Below are 23,446 nucleotides of genomic sequence, written 5' to 3'. Positions count from 1 at the left end.
TATGCCTTGCTTTAATTAATCATAGTGGTGTAATTAAATGTTTCTCTTCCAAATACCATGATGACGTTAATCTATTTTTTTGGAAGGATATTAATTTCATTGTTTAAATGTTACTTTTTGTTACTAGTTTAAAAGATAGAGATATTTTGGCATTCAAAATAAAAAGCACTTTTATGTTTTGTAAAATTATTATTATTAGTAGCAGTATTAAGTATTATTATTATTAATTTGTGGAAATACTTTCATTCTAAAACAGAAGCATGACTGATCCTTCCATTCCCTTTTTTCTTTATATGTTCTGCTAGGACTTTCATACTTATAGTGTGACAAAGTTCCTCCTCTGCCTTGGTGGGTCCTGCGCTTATTGGCGGATTTGCTCACCTCAGAGGTTCATGGCAGCCCTCAGTTTGGCCACTTTCGTGGCTCAAATCTGCTGTTCGCTCAGTTAGCCTCATCAGTGGCCAGCATGGGGAAACAGAAGAAGAACAATCCCCGCAGTCTCTGCTGATCCACGTAGTAGATTGGGAAACAGGCCAGAGACCTTCCCCTCTGGTGGAACCCACAGTCCAGTTCAACTCCTCCAGTATCAAGTAGGGAGTTGTAGGGATGGGGGGAACCTGGGCCCACCCTCTACTCCGGGTTCCAGCCCAGGGCCATGTGGATTGCTGCTCTCTACAGTGGTTTCTGTAACAGCTGCGTGACAGCTACAACTCCCTGGGCTACTTTCCCATGGCCTCCTCCGAACACCTTCTTTATTCTCACTTCTTAATCTTCCAGTAGTACGCCTTCTCACTCCCCGCTCCTCGTGCACACACCACAAACTGAAGTGAGCTCCTTTTTAAACCCAGGTGCCCTGATTAGCCTGCCTTAATTGATTCTAGCAGCTTCTTGATTGATTGGCTGCAGGTGTTCGAATCAGCCTGTCTGCCTTAATTGTTTCCAGAAAGTTCCTGATTGTTCTGGAACCTTCCCTGTTACCTTACCCAGGGAAAAAGGACCTACTTAACCGGGGCTAATATATCTGCCTTCTGTCACTTTCCTGTAGCCATCTGGCCTGACCCTGTCACAACAGGCAAATATTGTTTGTAAATCCAAAATTAGGCAGCTACTGCTATAGCTTATTTATGGAAAATGCTTGGTTAAGAATTTATTTAAAGCAGTCATTTTTATGTAGATTATTCTGTGCTATTAGTAGTTATATGTATCAAATATTATTACTGTCAAATGTATATGCACATACTTATAAATATCAGATGCTATGGTTTCTATACAGTGCTTACCCCTGAGAATATGCTGCTTTTCCAAATCAAAAATCTGTCTTGCCATTTCAAATTTTAAACAATGTAAATTTCAAACAACTGTTTTCCTTTGGGAAAATCTTTGGGACAGGAGGGCATCTGATTTCTTGCCATCATGACCAATGTTGGGTTTAGTTCTGCCAAAGAAACTTCCTTTTGGGGTGCATCCACCCTAGAAAATTTTTGTTTTGTTTTTTGTTAAACCACGTGGTAAAATTCTGGTGAGGACAAGGCAGTGTGTCATTTTAACACATGAGCAGGTCAAGGTAGACACTAGGCCAGGGGTCGTCAACCTTTCAGAAGTGGTGTGCCGAGTCTTCATTTATTCACTTTAATTTAAGGTTTCGTGTGCCAGTAATACATTTTAACGTTTTTTAGAAGGTCTCTCTCTATAAGTCTATATATTATGTAACTAAACTATTGTCATATGTAAAGTGAACAAGATTTTCAAAATGTTTAAGAAGCTTCATTTAAAATTAAATTAAAATGCTGATCTTACACTGCCGGCCCTCTCAGCCCGTTGCCAGCCTGGGGTTCCATTCACCTAGGCCGGCAGCAGGCTGAGCGGGGCCTGCAGCCGGGACCCCAGCTGGCAAGGGGCCGGCAGCCAGAACCCCAGACTAACAGTGGTCTGAGCGGCTCAGCCCGCTGCTGGTCTGGGGTTCTATCCGCTGGTTCCTGCCAGCCAGGGTCCTGGCTGCCAGCCCGTCTCAGCCCACTGCCAGTCTGGGGTCCCGGCCCTGCCCATATAGAGTGGGTACCTACCTTCTCCCTGGTTCTAGGCATTCTCTTCCTCTCTCTTTGCACTGAGCTGAGGGTGGGAGTGCACTGAGCACAGGGCTGGAGGTGAAGGAGCAGGCTGGGGGTTAGGGTGCAGGGTCTGACCAGCAGCTAGAATGAGGGAGGGGGCTCAGGGTTGGGGCAAGAGGTTTGGGTGTGGAGCACTTGCCTGGGCAGCTCCCATTTGGTGCAAGGGGTGCAGGAGCTCCCATTTGGTGCTCAGGGTGGGGGTGGGAATGCGGGGGGTGCAAGAGTCAGGGCATAGGGTGTGTGGGGGGGTAGGAATCAGGGCGGGGGCTGCGGGTGTGTGAGGAGGGTGCAGGAGTCAGGGCATGGGGTGTGGGGGGGCTGGAGTCAGGGCTGGGGTCGTGGGGGGGTGTAGGGATCAGGGCAGAGGGCTGGGAGTGTGTGTGGAGGGGTGTAGGGGTCAGGGCAGAGGGCTGGGGGGTGTGGGCTAGGGTCGTGGGGGTGCTCCCAGCCCCCGCCCAGAGCGGCTCACGGCAGGGAGCTGGAGGGGATATGCCCTGATTCCACGGCCCTGTCCCCACCTCTTCTCCGCCTCCTCCCCGGAGCGGGGCTCCGCTTCTCCCCCTCCCTCACAAGGGCCATCAGCTGATCGGTGGCAGGGAGGGAGAGGAGGAGCAGTAGGAACCCAGCACGGCTGGGGAAGAAGCGGGGTAGGGGGGAGCTTGCCTGTCCTGCAGCAGCAGCAGGGACCAAGCTTCTTCACCCTGCCCCCACGGGGGAGCGGAGAAGAGCAGGCCAGGGTGGGCAGGATTTTGAATGGCACGCTGCTGCCTGCCAGGTTCCCGGCCTGGGTTCAGCAGTCGGCTGAGCGGGGCGGGCGGCTGGGACCTGGCAAGCAGCAGCGTGCCTTTAAAAATCGGCTTGCATGCCGTAGGTTGCCGACCTCTGCACTAGGGTCTTCCTTCATAGAATCATAGAATATCAGGGTTGGAAGAGACCTCAGGAGGTCATCTAGTCCAACCCCTTGCTCAAAGCAGGACCAATCCCCAAATTTTGCCCCAGATCCCAAATGGCCCCCTCAGGGATTGAACTCACAACCCTTGGCTTAGCAGGCCAATGCTCAAACCACTGAGCTATCCCTCCCCCCTTCATTACCATGTGTGTGTTAGCATATGGTATCTCTACACCCCCTTCACCATACACACACTTTTTTTGTAGTGAAGACCATGTCTTAGGCCTTGTCTACGCTGCCACTTTACAGCACTGAAACTTTCTCGCTCAGAGGTGTGACTAAACACCCCCCTGAGCGATGCAAGTTTCAGCACTGTAAAGTGGCAGTGTAGACAGTGTACCAGTGCTGGGAGCTACTCCCCTCGTGCAGATGGGGTTTTTACAGCTCTGGGAGAGCTTTCTCCCAGCACTGGTGCCGCAACTACACAGCCACATTAAAGCGCTGCCATGGCAGCGCTTTTACGTTGGTAGTAAAGATATACCATTAGAGTAGTTTCAGGATTACTGAGTGAGCCAGAAGCCCTAATCTCTGCTCTGCCCCTGCATCATTTTGTGGCCTTGGGCAAAGTCATTTAGAGCTTGATTTTCAGAGGTGTTAAGAACCTGCAGTTTCCACTGGAGTTCTAAGCACTCAGCCACCTATGAAAATCAGGTTCTTAACCTTTCTGTGTCTGGTCCACATCTGTATAAAATGGGAATACTTACATTCCTCACAGGGGTACTATAAGGGATTTTGTACAGAACTTTGAAATTAATAATAAATGCTCTTTTGAGTCATCTCAATCACCAAAGCTAGGCAGCTTATCAGATTTTTGCATCAGATCAATTTGAAAAGACAAGCATTTAGATATAAGTTCTGAGTACAGGTAAGTCTTAAATGAGGTAGCCTTCTCAAAGGCAGAATGGCAGGCAGAAGTACTGTGACTTTCTTCATGTTCTCTGTATAGTATGTTTGATAGCTGCCAGTGTCTATTGTTAACAAGTAGAAGCTATGCTTTTTCTAACAGCATTACTTCTGCAGAGAGCTTGCCTGAAATTCATTTCCTTAGGGACTATAGTCAAGTGAAAGAACCAATTTAATTCTTACTGTACACTGTAAGCTTCTTAAAGGTCAGCTGGAATGTCAAAATCTACTGTAAAGTAATGAGATGCATTAAAACAAAATGAAAATATTTTGGATCACGTGGGAAACTTGATAAAACTAAAAATGATTTATGCTGAAAAAACAAAATCATTTGCGTGTAAATGATGAATGTTGATTTTATTCATATTTGAAGAGGCATTTTTCTGTGTTTCATAGGTTTCTCTTTCCCCATAAAATTTTCAGTTGCAGGATCTGAGAAGACAGTATTGGCTGGCATTTTAGAAAAGGCAAAAGTTTTTTTTCCTGCACATTGAAATTATTTAGAAATTATTAAAATAGAACATCAAGGAAATGTATTATTTTTTATTTTAGAAATAAGTTTATATAAAATGATGTAGACTCCAAAATGAAAGGTAGATTAATTGTTTAAAGAGTTACTTAGATTGTTTGTTCTTTGTGGCAGGTACTGTCTTGTTATGTATTTTCACAGCACCAGTGGGTTCCTGGTCCGTGACTGGGGCTATGCGGTGTTATGATGATATTTATATAGTAAGATTCTGGGATTGGTACTCTGTCTCTCTTTGAAGCCTTATTGCATACGAGCTTGCCAAGCCAGTTTGTCGGTGCCTCATCAGTGAAGTGCAGAGCCCTCAGACCACTATCAAATCTCTTCAGAGGGCAGTCCTCCGTGAATGATGTCTGTTTGAGTCAGTGTGGCATGTTAGAAAACAGCTACAAGCATGGTGAGAGTTCTTTCTGTTTAGAATGTCACTACGTTGAATCATCACTGGTATTTGTGGTGTGTTACTATCTGGTTTTCAAGTTCAGTCATTTTCAGCTTTTTTTATACACAACTTTACAAATTGCACTCATGCAACAGCATGGGCTTTCAGCTGCTAGTAAATAATAGTGAGAAATGGAGTATTGATGAGTCCTATTGCTTTTCAAACATATTAACCTATTTTACATATGCGAAAGCAGCACTTAGTCATCGGAACTGCTCTCAAAACTCCTATGACACCTAAACAGTGTTTACATTGTAGGGTTGCCAATGTAGGGTCGTCCTGTATTGTAAGGGACATCCCTTATTTAAATAAAAAATTGTCTGTCCTGTACTAATTCAGTGCAGGATGCCTTTTATCCTGTATTTCTTCCTCTGCCTGCTCCCTCCCCTTTTGTGGGCACATACACATGTGCTGCGGATGAAACAGAGTTCATTGGCTGTGTCTTCCATCAGTAAAAAAAAATTCTGATTGGTTGGCCTGTACAATAGGAGGCAGGGCTACAGGGGTTGCGGGCAGTCAGGAAGGCTCTCCATACAGCAGGCAAGGTAGCTGGTGTCAACTGAGTCAGGAGGCAGAAGCACAGGACCTGGTTGCACAGGGAGCTGGGGTCAAGGGAAGCTGGGTTGAAGGGATGGGGCTACTGCATAGTGGGGCAGAGCAACAGCTGTTAGGGGAGACTCCTTGGTCCTAGTGCCAGGCAGAGGGCTAAGCCCTCCCCCCCGACACTTCCCATCTGTGCTGCACCCCTTTTTTCTACGTCCCAGTCCCCAAAACCCTGGTTATTAAGGACATCTGAGGTCTGTCTTGTATTTTTGAAATGCAGCATTTTCAATCCTAGTTCACAATATGGATGCATAACAGACTTTCCAAGGATGGCTAAAGCCAAAAGCCAAAACTTAGTGGCTGATCATGGGCATTGGCTGGCTGTGAAGAGTCTAGGTTCAGTTTTAAGCAAACCATGATTTTGCAGTTTAGTCAACATTTTTCTGATTAACCAAAAGAAATTTCCTGCCTGTTCTGCAGTGGCTGCCCAATGACTTCACTGAATCAGTGCATTTCCCAGCTACAAGCCATAACCTCTCCTTAGCTAATGTCACTCTCTTGGTGTTACTTTGGTCCTCAGCATCCTATTGCCCCATCAAAGTGGAAGTCACAGCTCTGAGCCCCTTCCTAGTAGACTTTACACTATTAAGGACTCTGTGCCAGTCTTTGTTGGCAGAATCTGGTGTAGTTTTGGCCTCATTACTTCAGGTAAGATTAGCATGTGTGACATGTCAGATATAAATCTGGAGTACAGGATTTAGATGCACAGCAAAATGGGGATATGCTCAAATGGCTGATATAAATAAGGTAAAAGATTTGGTTAAAGACAGCCAGAAAACAAAGGCTTAGTATGTCCACATAATAAACTTTTGGATCAGTTTTGATGTAGTTTTTTGTTTCCTGAATTATTAGACAGGTTAAAAATATGTAAAATTGCTTAAGGTTCAAAGCATCATGGCTGTAAACAATGTGAAGGTTATATAGTTATGTGGAATCTCACCAAACATTAGGAGAAGTGACTAAACTTAAAAGACCATGGGCTGATCAGACATACACAATGGCTTATAATTAGGGTTGGAAAGGTTAGATTTTTATCAGTAAATGTCAATCTCACTGTACAAACACAAACTGATGAAAAAATATTGCAATTGACGATTATCAAAATTTACAGATAGGCAAAGTAGGAAAAACGTTTCTTGAGAACTTAGTTTGATCTAAGGAAATCTGCTTTGTATATTTTGACATGTGGTGGTTGTGTTTTAATGGTTATAATTTTTTGAATCTGTTTACTATCATTAAATAATTGTGTGACCCGCTATAATTTCCACAACTATGAACATTTAAATCTATAAAAATCTGAAAAATGCTTAAAATAAACATCGCTACTGTCCATTGAAATGATAAAATTGAATTCTCCAAAGCCTGCTTATAATTCAAAGTCTAAATGAGTACTCTATCCCAAGAGTAAATTGCCCCTGCTAAAGAGAGGAATGTCTGATCAACTGTACAGACGAGAGATTTGTTATAGTAACTGCGAAATAAACAGCTCAAAGATTGGAAATGCATATTACTCACACAGAGGATAGTGAGAATTTTTCATGATTTTGAGAATTTAGTATTCTGCTTACTTAACTGGTACTTCTATGGGGAAATTTTGGCTTTGGTTTAAATTTAGAAACTGGTAATCAAGGAGGAGATAAAAGTTGGGATAGCCATGAAAAACACAAGTGAAACTGATTTTAGTGATTTAAATCTAAAATTTGTGGAGAGCATTAAAGTTTAAATACAAGGATTATTTATATAGTGTATTATTTCTATTTATGTACATTTATTTCTGAAGTATCTAAGATATATTCAGATAGATCTTTTCTGACTATCCTATAAATTACTCAGTACATTTATAAAAGCTAGTGCTCTTTCTGTAGTGCTGTCCTACTGTGCCTTGGTCTATCTATCTGATGCCCAGAAAATGTAAGATAACACAAACGTTGGAGAATCAGTACTTCTCTTTCAAAAAGGCAAAATCTTTATCACCCAAATTGAAGATACTCTCACCAGGCGAATACTAATTCAGCAAATCCACATTCAGTTGTACTGCATGGAAAACATCTATTTTGGATCAACTCTGCAATTTAAATAGAGTACCTCTCCTATTGTAATCAGCAAGGAAAAAAGGTCTCCGCTACTATTGATGATATGAAGAAAACTAATTTGGTATTGTCAACACATATATTGTTGATTATTATCCTTACAGCCATTCCCTTTTGTGTGCCTGCAAAATATCTTCAAAAGTAGAAAATATGTATGGCTTTTGTATAGAAAATGGGGTAGTGAATTTAAACTTAATGTTATGACTAGGAATGTTTTTGGACTACTATATTTAGGAGTACTATTGGACTACTATTTAGAAAAATGTCCTTGACTTAGAACTATTGGATAGAGAAACAACTGTTGATTTTGTAAAACATTGGATATGTTATAATGAATTATGTGCTCTTAGTTATGAATTAGTACAGTGCTAGGAACACTTGGCATTGTTGTATGAAAGTGCAAAAAAAAAAATCCAGAGAAATGTGGTCAGCGTACATAGGATACATGTAATTTATTCTTTCCAACCAAATGAAATAACTGAATAAATCCATCCTATTCATGTGTTTAAAACAGATCTCATAATTTAAAACATTTTCTAATTATGTATGTATGTATAATCCATTTCTAAACAAACGGCACATACATACACATGAATGCAGTGTGACAAAGTTCCTCCTCTACCTTGGTGAGTCTTGCATTTATTGGCGGATTTGCTCGCCTTGGAGCTTCACGGCAGCACTCAGTTTGGCCGTTTTCGTGTACCCACAGTCTAGGTCAGTTCCTCCTGTGTCTGACCAGGAGTTGGGAGGTTTGGGGGGAACCTGGGCCCGCCCTCTACTCCGGGTTCCAACCCAGGGCCTTGAGGAATGCAGCTGTCTAGAGTGTCTCCTGGAACAGCTGTGTGACAGCTACAACTCCCTTGGGCTACTTCCCCATGGCCTCCTCCCAACACCTTCTTTATCCTCACCATAGGACCTTCTTCCTGGTGTCTGATAATGCTTGTACTCCTCAGTCCTCCAACAGTCTACGTTCTCACTCTCAGCTTCTAGTGCCTCTTGCTCCCAGCTCCTCACATGCGCACCACAAACTGAAGTGAGCTCTTTTTTAAACCCATGTGCCCTGATTAGCCTGCCTTAATTGAGTCTAGCAGCTTCTTGATTGGCTGCAGGTGTTCTAACCAGCCTGTCTGTCTTAATTGTCTCCAGAAGGTTCCTGATTGTTCTGGAACCTTCCCTGTTACCTTACCCAGGGAAAAGGGACCTACTTAACCTGGGGCTAATATATCTGCCTTCTGTTACTCTCCTGTAGCCATCCGGTCCAACCCTGTCACAGCAGACAAATACATAGTATGTGCAAGTATATCTTAAAATGGAATCCAGAGTTATTTATTTGATAACTTAAAAAATAGTGAGCTGACTTATTCCCTTGAAATTACTTTTCAGCCAACACACACACACTTCGCTTCAGTGATAACAGAAAGTTATTTAACAATATTCTTAAATTAGGTATTAAAGCAAAACACTGCTGCATCTGTATCTTACTCTGACCATTATGGATAAAACAGTGGTAGAAGAGTCTGTATAGTTTTTGACTTTGTAATTTAATTCCTTGGCTGTGGAGAATAGTAAAGCAATTTTATTCGAAGCAACCTTATACTTGCTGTTTTATTTTATTGTTTTCGGACAGTCTTACTTCACCAGGAATCTAGCTTTGACTTAAACTCAATTAAAAATCCAGAAAACTTTTCCAGTCACACACACACAGAGTTGTGGAGAGTTAAAGGGAAATGCAGATGAAACATTCATTTCACAAGTATACATTCTTGAGTTATGTTTTTTTATATATATTTTTTTCAGTTCCTTCTCAACTGCCCTTGGCCTTAAAGACTAACAAATTTATTTGGGCATAAGCTTTCGTGCGTAAAAAACCCACTTCTTCAGATGATGTGTTTTACCCACGAAAGCTTATGCCCAAATAAATGTTAGTCTTTAAGGTGCCACCAGACTACTTGTGTTCATCTGTAACCACAAAAACAACAGGTACCCCCTGATATGTGTGTGTATATATATATTTTACTTACACACACACACACACACACTCTCTCTCTCTCTCTCTCTCTCTCTCTCTCTCTCTCTCTCTGTTTTGAGCTTCATGAATGCGAGCCACACAAGGTTTGGAATGAATTTCAGTGAATATTTAGGGCTTATTTTATCCTACAGTAGGAGATGAACACTGGTGTGTGCATGAGCATGCGCAGCTCATTTCCAAGATGCTGGGTGAAGGGCAGAATGTACATGAGGCAGAATTGAGTTTTTGATGCGCTCTGTTACAAAGATACTTGAGATTATATTCACTGGTGTGTACGTGGACCTTTGTTATGGTTTTGATCCAATTTATAAATTGTATTTAAACATCATTTGATATTTTTAGCTATCATAAGAGTTATTGTATATATTTAAGCATGTATTAAAGTTTGAGGAGGCCACATTTTTTCTTTGAGTAGTGTCCCTGTGGGTTCTCCACTATAGGTGTATCTGCCTCCTTGCGCCTCAGATCGGACATTTTAGGTGGCAGTGTCTGTTCAGTCTGCACATGCGCTTTCTCTGTCTTGTTTCTTGCCTCGAGGCTATCTGGCACTGCACAGGTGAACCATCCTCAGTTCCTTCTCAACTGCCTTTGGCCTGCGACGGACCATTAGCACAATCTGAGAGATGATTAATTTCTAAAATTAATTTTAGTTTACAGAATAGCTAGTAGGATTTGTTATCTAGGTTTGTTTTATAATAAAACATTTTTTGTAGCTTTCGAAAACCGTTATTTCCCTCTCCTTACTGATTTTGTTACCTTCTCCCCTTGTGGGGGCGGAATGAACCCCAAGAAGGGGCATGACCAGCTCCCCCAGGTTTAAATACTGTCTTTCCTGCAGAGAAGCCATTCTGGTCAGTGACAGCCATTCATGCTGCAATAGCTGCTTAGGAGAATTCCATACGCCACCAAAGTGTACTTTCTGTCTGAAATATAAATAAAGGACAAGAAAGACCCATTAACTGAAGCTCAGATTCCTTATGATGAAAAATTTACTTAGACCAGCCTCTGACCCAGGACCTCTCCAGAGCAACAATCCTTGACGTGACCATCAAGATCCTCGGGACATTAAACTCCAGTGGATTCAAAGAAGAAATCTGCTGATTCCTTTAATAAAACCTAAAAAAAGAGGGCTACAGGTCCCCAGACTGAAGAATTTGACTAGGGAAAAAAAAGGTGCGTACAAAATGGGAAATGACTGCCTAGGAAGGAGTACTGTGGAAAGGGATCTGGGGGTTATAGTGAATCACAGGCTAAATAAACGCTGTTGCAAAAAAAGCAAACATCATTCTGGGATGTATTAGCAGGAGTATTGTAAGCATGACATGAGAAGTAATTCTTCCGCTCTACTCCATGCTGATTAGGCCTCAACTGGAGTATTGTGTCCAGTTCTGAGCGCCACATTTCAGGAAAGGTGGGGACAAATTGGAGAAAGTCCAGAGAAGAGCAACAGAAATGATTAAAGGTCTAGAAAACATGACGTATGAGGGAAGATTGGGAAAAAAATGGGTTTGTTTACTCTGGAGAAGAGAAGACTGAGGTGGACATAACAGTTTTCAAGTACGTAAAAGGTTGTTACTAGGCAGAGGGAGAAAAATTGTTGTTCTTAACCTCTGAGGATAGGACAAGAAGCAATGGGCTTAAATTGCAGCAAGGGCAGTTTAAGTTGGACTAATTATATCAGAGTGGTTAATCACTAGAATAAATTGCTTAGAAAGGTGGTGCAATCTCCATCATTGGGGATTTTTAGAGCGGGTTGGACAAACACTTGTCAGGGATTGTCTAGATAATACTTAGGCCTGCCTTGAGTGCAGGGGACTGGACTAGATAACCTCTTGAGGTGCCTTCTAGTTCTATGATTCTATGCCTGGCAAAATAATCTCTGTACTGACTGAATCGCGACATGGTACCCATGAGTACCAGTATTGGCAGTAAGCCTGAAGACTGGAGGGGCACAGGTTCAGAAGCGTCAATACGGTCAGTCAAGAGAAGGGATAGAGACCGGACTACCTCTCCTAAAATAGCACTGCTGGAGACAAGGAGAGCTTTGGTTCTGAGCACTTTCACCAGAGCGCCATCTTCTGATCAGTTGTTGGACCACAGAAGACTGCAGGTACCACTGACTCCCTGGACACTGATGGGCCACTCTAGACCGACTCAGTCGACACCGATTACCACCATAGTACCACAGGAATTCTGTTTCTCCAAGGACCTCTTGGTTTCAAATGCTGGAATCCTCCCTGCTAGGTATCGACCCCATCTTAGTCTCCTGAATTCCCCAGAGTACTGAGACACTCTCTCCATGGGCCTCCTTATCTGCTCCACCTCTGTTGAGCGAAGAAGAAGAGGTCAATGATAACATATCTTTGGTCTCAGTTCAAAGCTCCCCAGGGCAATGTCAAGGGACCAGTCACCTGGAAACACTTGCAGAGCCACAACGTCACCGTGACAGGGAAGGCCCGCCCACTTGGTATGGACAACGTTGGGTATGGACCACCCATGACTTTTGCACCACTCCAGTGGCAGTAGTGGGACCAGTGGGCAGCATATAGACACCAGTTCTCTAGGACCTCAGGTGTCTCTCATAGTGATAGAGGAAAACGATCTCCCTCAGCTTCCCTTTCTAGACCCCATGATCCTCAAGAGGAGATCTTTGAGGAGTAGGAGGCACAACTGAATAAAGAAATTATTCCAGCAACAAACATTTCATCATTCTATCCAGATGAAGCTGTGATGCCTCCTCCATCATCAATCTCAGATGACTTCAAACAGTTTCAAGACTTCACCAAGAGAGTGGCAGACTTACTTTAGATCCCCCTCGAAGTAAAGGAGTCACAACACAAGCTGCTGGACATACTCCATAGGTCCTCATCAGCTCTTACTACACTCCTGATCAATGAAGCCCTACTAGATCCATATAAAATCATCTGGCAAACACTGGCCATGATAACGCCCACATGGAAAAGGGCAGACAAAAATATTATGTCCCCTCTAAAGATGTGGACCCAAATTTCCTTGTGGTAGATGCTGTAATTGATCCTGGCAGACAGCACCACCCTAAATCAACACCGTGCAACAAGGATTGGAAAAAACTGGGCTTATTGAGCAGGAAATTGTACTCAACAGCAATCCTGCAGTTTAGGATTGTGAATTATCAGGTCCTGATGGCAAAATATAATCAATATCAATTATGTGAAAATCAGTGCCTTTATTGAACATGTCCCAAATGATCAAAGAGAACAGTTACAAGCCATCAGTGCTGAGGGCCAGCTTGTGACAAGGACAGCACTATAGACCACATTAGACACTGCAGATACAGCTGCTCACTCCATATCAACTGCGGTAGTAATGAGGAGAGCTTCATGGCATCACCTTTCAGGCCTCCCAAGAGAAGTCCAAATGACTGTGGAAGACCTTCCATTAGAAGGATCCATACTCTTTGTGGAAAAAACATTCTTCTCCACACAGTAAACGGCTCAAGAGCCACATTATGTTCCTTGGGGATCTACATACCTGCACAGAAAATAAAGTACAGCGAATCACAGGCATCACAAAGATTGACTGGCCCAGTTCCTTCCACCCCAGAGACACTACAAATCCCAGAGGAAAAGACAATGGATACAAAACCAAAAGCTAATAGCCCCTCTCCCCCCCAACTTCAACTGTACAGCTCTCAACGTCGAAACATCAATTTTGAGACATTGGTTGAGGCCCAGATCTCCCACTCTCACTATTAATTGCTGCAAAACTAGAGTTAGCTATATCCTTTTAGACTTTTTCGATAAAACTGGGAAAAGATAACATCAGACAAGTGGGTACTGGAGATCATCTCCAATGGTTATTCAATCCACTTTACCTCCCTCCCTCCCTCTTCCCTGCCTGTCCCTCTTTAGGAACCCTTTTCATGAGTGCCTGTTATGTCAGGAAATAAATCATCTCCTAAACCCTGGTCATGTAGAACCAGTTCTAAATCAGCACAGAGGGAAGGGTTTCTTTTACTCCAAATATTTCCTGATACCCATAAGGAATGGAGGATGGAGACCCATTCTGGATCTGAGGTCACTAAAGAAATATGAAACGGCACAAAGATTCAAGATGGTTACATTAGCAACAGTAATTCCATCTCTGGACCAGGGTTCTTGACTATTGACCTATAAGGTGCTTATTTTCATATTGTGATTCAACCAATCCCGCAGGCGGTTCCTGAGATTCACCTCAGGTCAAGACCATTTTCAATACAGCGTACTTCCATTTGACTTATCTGCACCCAGAGTGTTCTCAAAGGTCCTATCAGTGGTAGTGTCCCATCTTCGCAAACTAGGAATCCTGATATATCTGTATCTAGATGGGTGTCTACTTAAGGCTCAATCCTTTGATGAAGTCCTGGTAGCCAAGCGAAAGACTATAGATGTATTCCTGCAGGTGGGACTACAACTGGCACTCAAAAATTGACTCTGACTCCAGTATAACATGGGAGCCTGTGTAAATGTGGTGAAGGCCAAAGCCTTCCTCACACTACACAAGTTCAACACCCTAAGCATCTTAATCAATGCCATTCAGATCAGCCTCCAGACATTGGCCAGAAATTGCCTTCAGCTACTACTGGGGCACATGGCAGTAAACTCCTTTATAAAAAGTCACGTAAGTCTCCACATGCATTGCCTTCAGGCATGGCTCCAAACGGTATACACACCAAACAGAGACAGATTGAATAAACTGCTGTTGATGGTCAAAGACTCTCTCAAATGGTGGAAAGATCTGCAGGATGTCTGCATAGGAGTCCCCTTCACTCAGCCACCTGCAACACTGATACTGACAACAGACTCATCTTTACGTGGCTGGGGAGCTCATCTAGATAATCACATGGTTCAAGGCAAATGGTTCCTTTTAGAATCAACACTACATATCAACCTGTTGTAGCTCAAGGTGGTCAGGAATGCTTGTTGACATTTCCTATAATTGATCAAGGATAAACATATAAAACTCATGACAGACAACACAGCATGAATGTTCTACATAAGCCACCAGGGAGTAGTGAGATCACCATCCCTTTGTGCAAAGGCAGTGAAACTATGGAATTGGTGTGTTTGGCACAGCAGCATCATAGCAGCAGCCTTCCTGCTGGCTGTGCAGAATACCACAGTGGACACCCTCAGCAGGAACATGACTGGGAAATGGACCCTGTTGTTCTCCACAATGTATTTTGTCATTGGAGAGTCTGAAAAATAGACTTATTTTATTAATTATTTTAATTTATTAATAGACCAAAACAAAAAATGCTCCCAGTATTGCTCCAGAGCCGGTCTGGGACATCATTTACTACGAGATGCCTTCCTCTTTCACTGGAATACAGATCTCCTTTATGCTTTTCCTCCAATTCCTCGCATATTGAAGGTCCTGCTCAAGATAAGAAAAGAAAAGTTATTCTCCTAGTTCACACGTGGCCAACCCAAATGTGGTTCTCATACCTTACTCAGTTAGCAGTGTGCCTCCCAATCACTTTTCAGTCCCTTCCTCACCTCCTCTCTCAGAATGCCGGCCAGATTTGCCATCCCAGCTCACAGGTTCTGTGACTCAAGGTATGGTTCCTCAATGGTTCGAAAACATGTAGCGTTCCTGTTCAGAGCGTGTGAAAGAGGTGTTATTCCATAGCACAAAAATAACAACTCATCACATGTATATGCAGAAGTGGAAAAGATTCCAAATCTGGAGTGACTCAAAACATGTTACCCCCATATCCTCTCCACTCCTGCTAGTACTAGACTACATCCTAGATCTAAAAAAGGTCAGGATTATCTTTAAATTCAATAAAGGTACACCTCACAGCCATAACAGCCTTTCATCATAAGATAGATGGCTATTCCGAATTCACTTATCCTACAGTGATTCCTCAAGGGTATGGGTAACCACCTACAAATCAAGCGTCCTACACCAACATGGGGCCTTAACTTGGTTTTCAAGTGCCTTACAAAGCCTCCTTTTGAACCAGTGGCCACATGCTCACTTATGCCTCTGTCTATGAAAACGACATTCCTAGTAGCCATCTTCTCAGCTTGGAGAATCAGGGAAATAGAGGCTCTAATTGCACACCCACCCTTCACAATTTTCTTTAGTGATAAGGTCACACTGACACCACATAAACCAACTTACTTCCCTCCCAACCTTCTTTCCAAAGCCACACCATGCCAAGAGAGAAGCAATATTGCATAAACTCAGTGTCAGGAGAGCTTTGGCATTCTATTTGGTTAGAACAATAATTTTCAGAAAATCTCCAAAACTATTCCTTTTGCTTGCAGAGAGGTCTAAAGGATCCTCAATCCTGAAACAGAGACTCTAGATGGATATCTAACTGCATTTCCTATTGCACCTACAATCTTCAGCCTCTGTCTGGAGTTCAAACTCATTCCACAGGATCTGTTTCGACTTCATTAAAAACGTTCCCATCACAGAAATATGTAGAGTAGCAATTTGGGCATCTGCTCATACTTTTGCAGAACAGTGTGCAATCATCTATAACTCAGCATCAGATGCTGTGTTTGGATCCACAGTATTATCATCAGTACTAACTCTTTAAGTACTGACTCTGAAGTCCCACCCTTCCATCAGGGATACTGTTGTACAGTCACCTACAGTGGAGCACCCATAGGGACACTATTCGAAGAAGAGGTTACTTACCTTGTGCCGTAACAGTGGTTCTTCAAGATGTGTGTCCCTGTGGGTGCTCCACAACCCGCCCTTCTCCCCTCTACTTTGGAGCTCTTAATAAATGTCTTTGTGGTAGAGAAGGAACTGAGGATGGTTTGTCCACACAGTGCTAGATAGCCTCGAGGCAAGGCATGAGATAGGGAGAGCGCACGTGTGGGCCCAGATGGACACTGCTACCTAAAATCTCTGATCTGAGATGCAGGAATGTGGATACAGCTACAGTAGAGCACCCATAGAGGGCATATCTTGAAGAACCACGGTTACTGCACGAGGTGCGTAACCTCTTCATCTTGTAAAGTAATTTTGGTATTATCCTGTTTGTTCCTGCATTTGTTGCTTCAGGATTGTTGTTTAGGGAAAAGCCCTGGTCAATTTTATACTATTATCCCTCCTAACAGAAACTTGGATAAAACTGTTTATTCCTTAAACAAATGTTGACATTTTTCTCCGTAGAAGTTTCTTTATATATTTTATATATAATTCTTGTATGTATTTTACTTTGCGTTTCTAAGATTAAATTTTATAATTTCTTTTACCCACTCGTTTTGAAGAAATGATCTTTAATTCTTCCTTGGATTAAACTAATATTTGTTTCATTTTATACAGTGCCAGAACCTATTAAGACCAGTTTAAGCCAGCCCCAGCCTGCCGGTACCGGTACCAGTACTTCCACCAGCACTATCACCAACAGCAGCAATGGCAAGCGTGCATCTGCTAATGGGCAGCAGCCAGCTGCATCCCGTTACCTGCCTCGTGAGGTGCCTCCACGCTTCCGCCAGCAAGAACAGAAGCAGCTCTTAAAGAGAGGTCAGCCACTGCCTACTGGAACTCTGACGGGCGCAAGCCCACCACAAGGTACTGGACAAGGAGGGGCAAGTCCTCCTCCACAGCCAGGAGCAGGTGGACAGCATCATCCCAGTAAGACCCTAACCCAAACAGGTAAGGTGTTCACATCTAATGGGGACACTGCAAACTCATTCTCTGTGTAATTATGCCTTTTACCTTTGGTAATTAAAGAGACTATGATCAAAACTACTGTAAGAAATGCCAAATATTATATGTGGCAATGATAGTATTGTAAGTTGAACATGTGCAATTTCTTTCTTCCTTAGAGAACATGAAAGCAGATGCATTAGCAACTTTATGGTGCAGAACTCAAATTTAGAAATGTTTACATATGCCAAAATTTAAAAAACTTTTTGTTCAGCAACCATTATCTACTGTTTTCCTTTTCTCAGTATGATGAATCTTACTGAAAATCTTACTATGAGAGAGGAAAGGGAGACATGAAATCTGAATCTTAAAATATATTATTTTTTGTTTGTATCACTGGTAAAAATCTTCATATCATGTGAATAGATTTCTATTTCTGCAGGTAGCAGGGCCTCGTGCTAGATGTTTCAGGCACAGCCTAAGATTCTTGCACAGGCAACCTTAATTTGGGAATTTCCTATGTGTTGAGTGCTTGACTTTGCGATCATCATGTTCTTTAAGATATCTTTTGCATGTAGGTTAAAAACAGGTATATTTCACATTTGCTGTACTGCATTTTTTTGGTGTACATTTACTTGCTCTTCTGCTCCCTGATAAGCCACATGGTAAGAAACAAAAATCATAGAAAAACTAAATGAATACCCTGGACCTTCCTGCAAAGTCACCATGTTCACTTCAGATGGAAGCATGAAGGCTACCTACCTTCCTGACTATTGGGACTAGTGTGTGAGAGGATGGTCTCTCATCCACCTTCCCTCTTCTTTCTTCCTCCGCTCCAGCTACTGGTGAGGACATAAGAGGCAATTTTGCTTCTCCCTTCCCACTCCCTGTTAGGGGTTCTGTAAATCTCTTTCTCACAGTGGTGATCCATTCGTTCAGAGTCTCTGATAGATACCTGTCAGTCTGTTTTCCACTATGCCTGTTACGTACATATGTTAGGCAAAGCAGGGTGCATTCTTGTATGAGGTATTTACTCTGAAAAGGCAAACAGAGTGGGTCAGACCTGGTCCACACTTGAAAGCTAGGTCGTCCTAGCTACATTGCTCAGGACTGTGAAAAATTGCATGCCCTGTGCAACATAGTTAGGATAACCACATCTAGATTGATGGAAGAATTATTCCATCAACTTCGCTACTGCCTCTCAGAGAGGTGGGTACACCTACATCAACAGAAAAACCCCTTTCGTTGATGTAGGAAGCTTCTATGCTAGAGCAGCATAGCTCCAGTGCCAATCTGTGCAGCTATAGTAGACATACCCTCACAGTGTTGTCAATGTTTGAGATATCATGAATATTACTGTTGCAGCCTGACTTAATTTAATTTTGTCGAAACTGCTTGCGGTTTCCCAATTTGGATGCTCAAGGACATTTTGCTGTAACTGTAGATGTAGCTGCTGCCTGCAGTACGGTAGTACTACACATACTGAGCATGGCAGAGCCCTGGAGCAGGCAGAGCAGGACAGTGTTGCCAGCTGTCATGGTCTTATTGCAAGTCTGACAACATTTGGTGTTTTCCTTAAACTCTCAGCTTCTGGGGGTATTTAATTAGATTAGAATCTCAACCTTTATTTAAAAACAAAGAATACGTTTCTAGTTCTTGTGGTTGGGGAGAAAAAATTTGAAAATGTGACCTGAGTATTTCCCTAAAGGCACAAAACCCCAAAGGCAAATAAAAAGAACCTGAGATTGAATTGAATTTATTTTAAATTTCGTGATTTTGCGGGGTCTGACTCTCATTTGGGCATTTGTCTTTGGTGGTACTGGAAGTAGCCCATTCCCACACTCCCAAGCTCAGAAGCAGAATCCTTTTGGGGAAAAGGACACCTCATCCTGTCCTTTTCCCCAGTCACACTGCAGGAAGGAGGGAACTAACAGAGTTAAGGTAGTAAGCCCCTTTCTCCATAGATTATAGAGAGAGGACAGCTGCTGGAGCCTGCCAGGGGGCAGTGTGGCTCTTGGGGGCTAAAGGAGCCTATCAAAGTGGGAATCAAGGGAGCAAGGCAGACTGGGGTCCAGGAGAAAGAAGATATACAGGGGAGCTGCAGCCTGTATTTGAATGCACTTACAGTAAAATTTTTACTCTGTAAATGTCACACCGATATTTGGGGAAGGCAGGGGGAATTAGATTAAGATTTTTCAAAAAATCTCATGGGTGTTTTTGGGGTCCCTACTCAATATTTTTGAACACTTAGGCTGTGGTCGTGTCATGCAAGTTGTATGACTGTGAAAGCACCAAACTTCTTAACTGTTCTTTGTTGCAAATTGGTTATGAAAATCAATTAATTTGAGGTTTTTGACAGAAATATTTTAGATAGGAAACTAAGTTGTAGAGGTATTTCTGTCCAAAGTACCCTGTGATTGTATTCGAAAAGATATTGGAGGCAATTGCCATATGTTAGACCACAGGAAATGGTAAATGCTACGAGATTTATGCAATTGCTCTTGTCCAATATCAAACTAAAATGAACAAACTCAGAGTAGCTAGGAGTTAAAAAGTACTCTCAGAACAATTTATAAATGTGTTCAGTAAGCAGACACAGTTGAATTTCTGGGGAAGTTTCACAGTTATATATTTGAGAAGAAATAACTCCATTATTTTTGTCTTGATTTTGTTTTGTACATTCTCTGTCCTAAGATGATGATATTCCAGAAATACAAAAATAAGGAATTCAGTCACTCCTTAGCAGATATGAATTTATCCTGAGTGATATGGAGGTCTTTGAATTTGAAGTCTGTGGCAGTATTTTCCTATGGCAACAATGTATCATGTAATTGCTTGATGTTCTATTTATTGGTGCTCATATTGCTGAAATACCATTTTGAGGTACGTTTTCAATATTTCTTTGCTGTTTAGGTTTGAAAACTGAATAGATCAGTTAGTTTTCACAGTTTTTTTTTCTTCCTTTTACATTTGCTGCTGATATAGAGGTGCTTGTGAATTGTCAGATTACAGCAGCATTTCACATCAAATAAGTTTTTGTTATAATGAAAAAGAGGATCAAGGGAAAACTTAGAAACACAGTAAAAGTTATTTAGGAATTGTCACAACAGATATAGTTAACTACACATTTGTTTTTCTTCTGCCAACCGATGTAGGCCAGTTTCTTTCACTTACTATATATCCTGCAGAAATCATAGCTACTTCTCTCATGAATGACAAATTTTTACCTGCTTCTGCAATGTACACCTGTGGCTAGCTGGAAAGACATGTCTTCCATAATTACAATCTCTCATGTTCAGAGTTCGCCTTGTTTCATAACCCTGTTGTGCTATGGATGGGATGTTTTGTTTTATTTAGTTTTCTAAAAATGTGTCAGAACAAGTCTAAACACATTTAAGAAAACAATACAGTTGTCCAGTGCCAACTGAGACTTTTCCAAGCCATATGGCCAAACACTACTTAATAGTCATCCCTATCCAACATCCTCTTCTTACTTAGAAAAACCCTGGAAAAACATGAGCCTTGCAGCGTTCTCTGTAAGTTGTCATATCTCCTTTCTGGAAGTCCAAAGAGAGAAATTATTTCCAGAATCAAGAATGCCATTCTTTTTGGGTTGTCATAGACACTGTGCCATTGGATAGGCTGTAAAGAAAATACAGTCTATCCACATAGCGTAAAGAAATCAAAGGTAAATTAGTTCTTGCTCACTTTGTGGAAAGTTACTCCCCTCCCCCCAAAAACATGCAGAAGATCACTATAAATTACAGTATAACCTACAGAGGGATTTAGTATACAGTAATGTCAGGCTCTCTAGCAAGCCTTGAACCAGAGACTCCCTGACTAATAGGTCTCCTGAGGTATCTGGCTTTTATAGTTTCTTGTACCTCCATTTCCCATTTGCTAATCTGCTGCACCAGTGCTTCCAGCAGGGTTTATTAATTTAGTTCTTTCAGTCTTAGTAGCAAGGCAGTCCTCAACAGCACTTTCTACATCGGTGTGTGCATTTACTTATTTACCCTTTTCCTAGTTTTCTGTGAAGGCTAGAAAGAAAGACAGAACACTTGCAATTAACAAAAGAGAAAAAAAAAAAAAGCAAGCAGAGCAACCTTTCCCACTTCTTTCATAGCACATTCACTCTGGGGCATGCAAAACAAGTGAACCCACAATAATAAAGAGAACTGCTGCAATATTATACAGTTAGCGAAATCGGGATGCAGAACAGTTAGGGTCAAAATGAAAACTTTAAACTACACGTAGAAATCCAGTTAGCAGATTTTGGAGCACAGGTAGTAGAATGTGTCTCTCTCCAGTTATCTTGGCCAAGCTAGATGCTTGGGAACTGTTCTGCCTGCTAGCAGATGGAGACAGCACACTGAGACTTTTTAGTGATATCATCCCCTGCATATAAGGAGATTGCTGAAATCTCAGCGCTCATTTGTTTTTCTCCACCAGGTGGTGCTAACTGAGGAGGCTAACTGAGGAGTTCAGATTGAATATAGGAGAAAATGCAACTGGTAACATAGGTCTAGGAAGATATCAGGCTACATACCAGTGTGCAGCTGTCTCAGTCCCACATGCAGTGAGCCAGTTGAAAGAGGTGTACAGCATGTCTGACTCTTATAGGAATTCCAGGGTCACAAAATGCCCATGTTTGCCAGTCTTTTACACAAAAAATGAGGCTTTCGTAATGGTTTATTCCACCTCCGAGCAGCATAGAGAATCAGGAGGTAAGACCTGTTCAGCTGCAAGGGGGTCTGGTATCTAAGCAGATAGTCTTCTCAAAGGGGATTTATGGTGCCTTCACCCAGGCATAGCTAGAGAGCCTTTCCCTGCTTCCTTTAGGCACCTCCCTGGTGATAGAAGCAGCTGTGACACCTGGCACAGGGAACATTCCCGCCCTTGACCCCACCCTAACTCCTGCCACTGAACAGAGGCTGCTTCTCCCCTCCCATTGGAAGAGCTGACATATTGCACAGAGACATAGATAGCTGAACTAAGAGGTTACAGAAGGAATTGAGTTCATACGGCTCCAGAGTTCATGGACTTATGAAAATAGCCTCAGGCATTCAAAAAAGAGGATCCAGGCTGTGAGAGAGCAAGAATCTGCCAGAAGCAAATGCCTCTACTTCCTCCTGATACTATTACCTTACCTTAGACCTTAGTCCGTCCTGTGCTTTGCTGCATGTTGGGCTACCCACATTTGCCATCCTTGCGTGTCAACTGCCCTTCTCTGCAGATCTTCCCATTTCATGTTGAGGTGCTTGATGTCCTTCAGAACTGTTCGTTTCCATGTTATTTATGGTCTTCCTCTTTCTTCTTGCGTTTTCTGGCTTCCATTCAAGGACGGTATTTGGTAAGCATTCTTTTTCAATTCTCCCAGCCACTGATGTCTTCTTTTGTAGATTATTTGTGAGAGAGTACCTTGTCTAGTAATTTTTCTGACTTGTTCATTCGTCTTCGTATCTCTATATGTTATTCCCAGTATTCTTCTCAGACATTTGTGATGAAATGCATCCAGCTTTTGCGTAACTTTCTTGGTAGGTTGCCATGTCTCACTGCTATATGTTGTGATGGCAATAACAGTTGCTTTGTACACATTCAGTTTTGTCTTGAGGGAGATGGTTTTGAGTTGCCTGATACTATTAGACAAGGGGTATTCATATTTCAAAACCTGTTGACCTGGGTTCCTCAGATGCACCATTTACCAAAAGAGGTCCCTGGGGGATAAAAATACCCATGGGAAGAAGAGATCAACAGTGAAGAGGAGGACCTGAATAATCAGATCCACATCTAGATCAGTGATCCTCTGGTAGCTTTAGAGGCATGATGATGCACATTGTATCATCTGCTAGACATTAGAAGCCTCTGGATCCTTTTTTCAGATGAAAAAGTCTTGGACGAAGAAGAGCTCAAGGGAATCCAACAAGCTTCTGGGGATAGATAGAACTTTTTCCTTCTTAAGGATAGATTAATCTGTAGTGGAGTCTGTCCCAGCTCCCTTGGAAGAGGAAAAAATTCCAAACTTATTGCTTGGGAAAACGGTCACAGTTTTTTAGGAAAGGAGGTGGTTCTTTGAGAAGTGCTCCACTTTTGCTTTGGGTCTACTCACACTCCTCTTTTGCCTTTCAGACCTCCCCAGTGGCCATCCTGGGATCCTTGTGCAT

General features: G+C 42.3%; 1 protein-coding gene across 15 annotated transcripts in view; it reads left to right on the top strand.

Annotated features, from left to right (window-relative positions):
* The window catches only part of TNRC6C (trinucleotide repeat containing adaptor 6C), a 584,248-nt gene that overhangs the window by 466,600 nt on the left and 94,202 nt on the right, over positions 1-23,446 (top strand). For all 15 annotated transcript variants that reach the window (XM_075119317.1, XM_048817810.2, XM_048817811.2 and 12 more), the window contains one exon: positions 16,956-17,288. In XM_075119317.1, coding sequence (XP_074975418.1) covers positions 16,956-17,288 — 333 coding nt within the window. The remainder of the gene's footprint in view (positions 1-16,955; positions 17,289-23,446) is intronic.

This window comes from Caretta caretta, chromosome 14 (assembly GCF_965140235.1).
Source record: "Caretta caretta isolate rCarCar2 chromosome 14, rCarCar1.hap1, whole genome shotgun sequence".
In the NCBI taxonomy this organism is placed as follows: Eukaryota; Metazoa; Chordata; order Testudines; family Cheloniidae; genus Caretta; species Caretta caretta.
The sequence above is the reverse complement of the archived record's forward strand: the minus strand, read 5'-3'. Positions and strand labels throughout refer to the sequence as shown.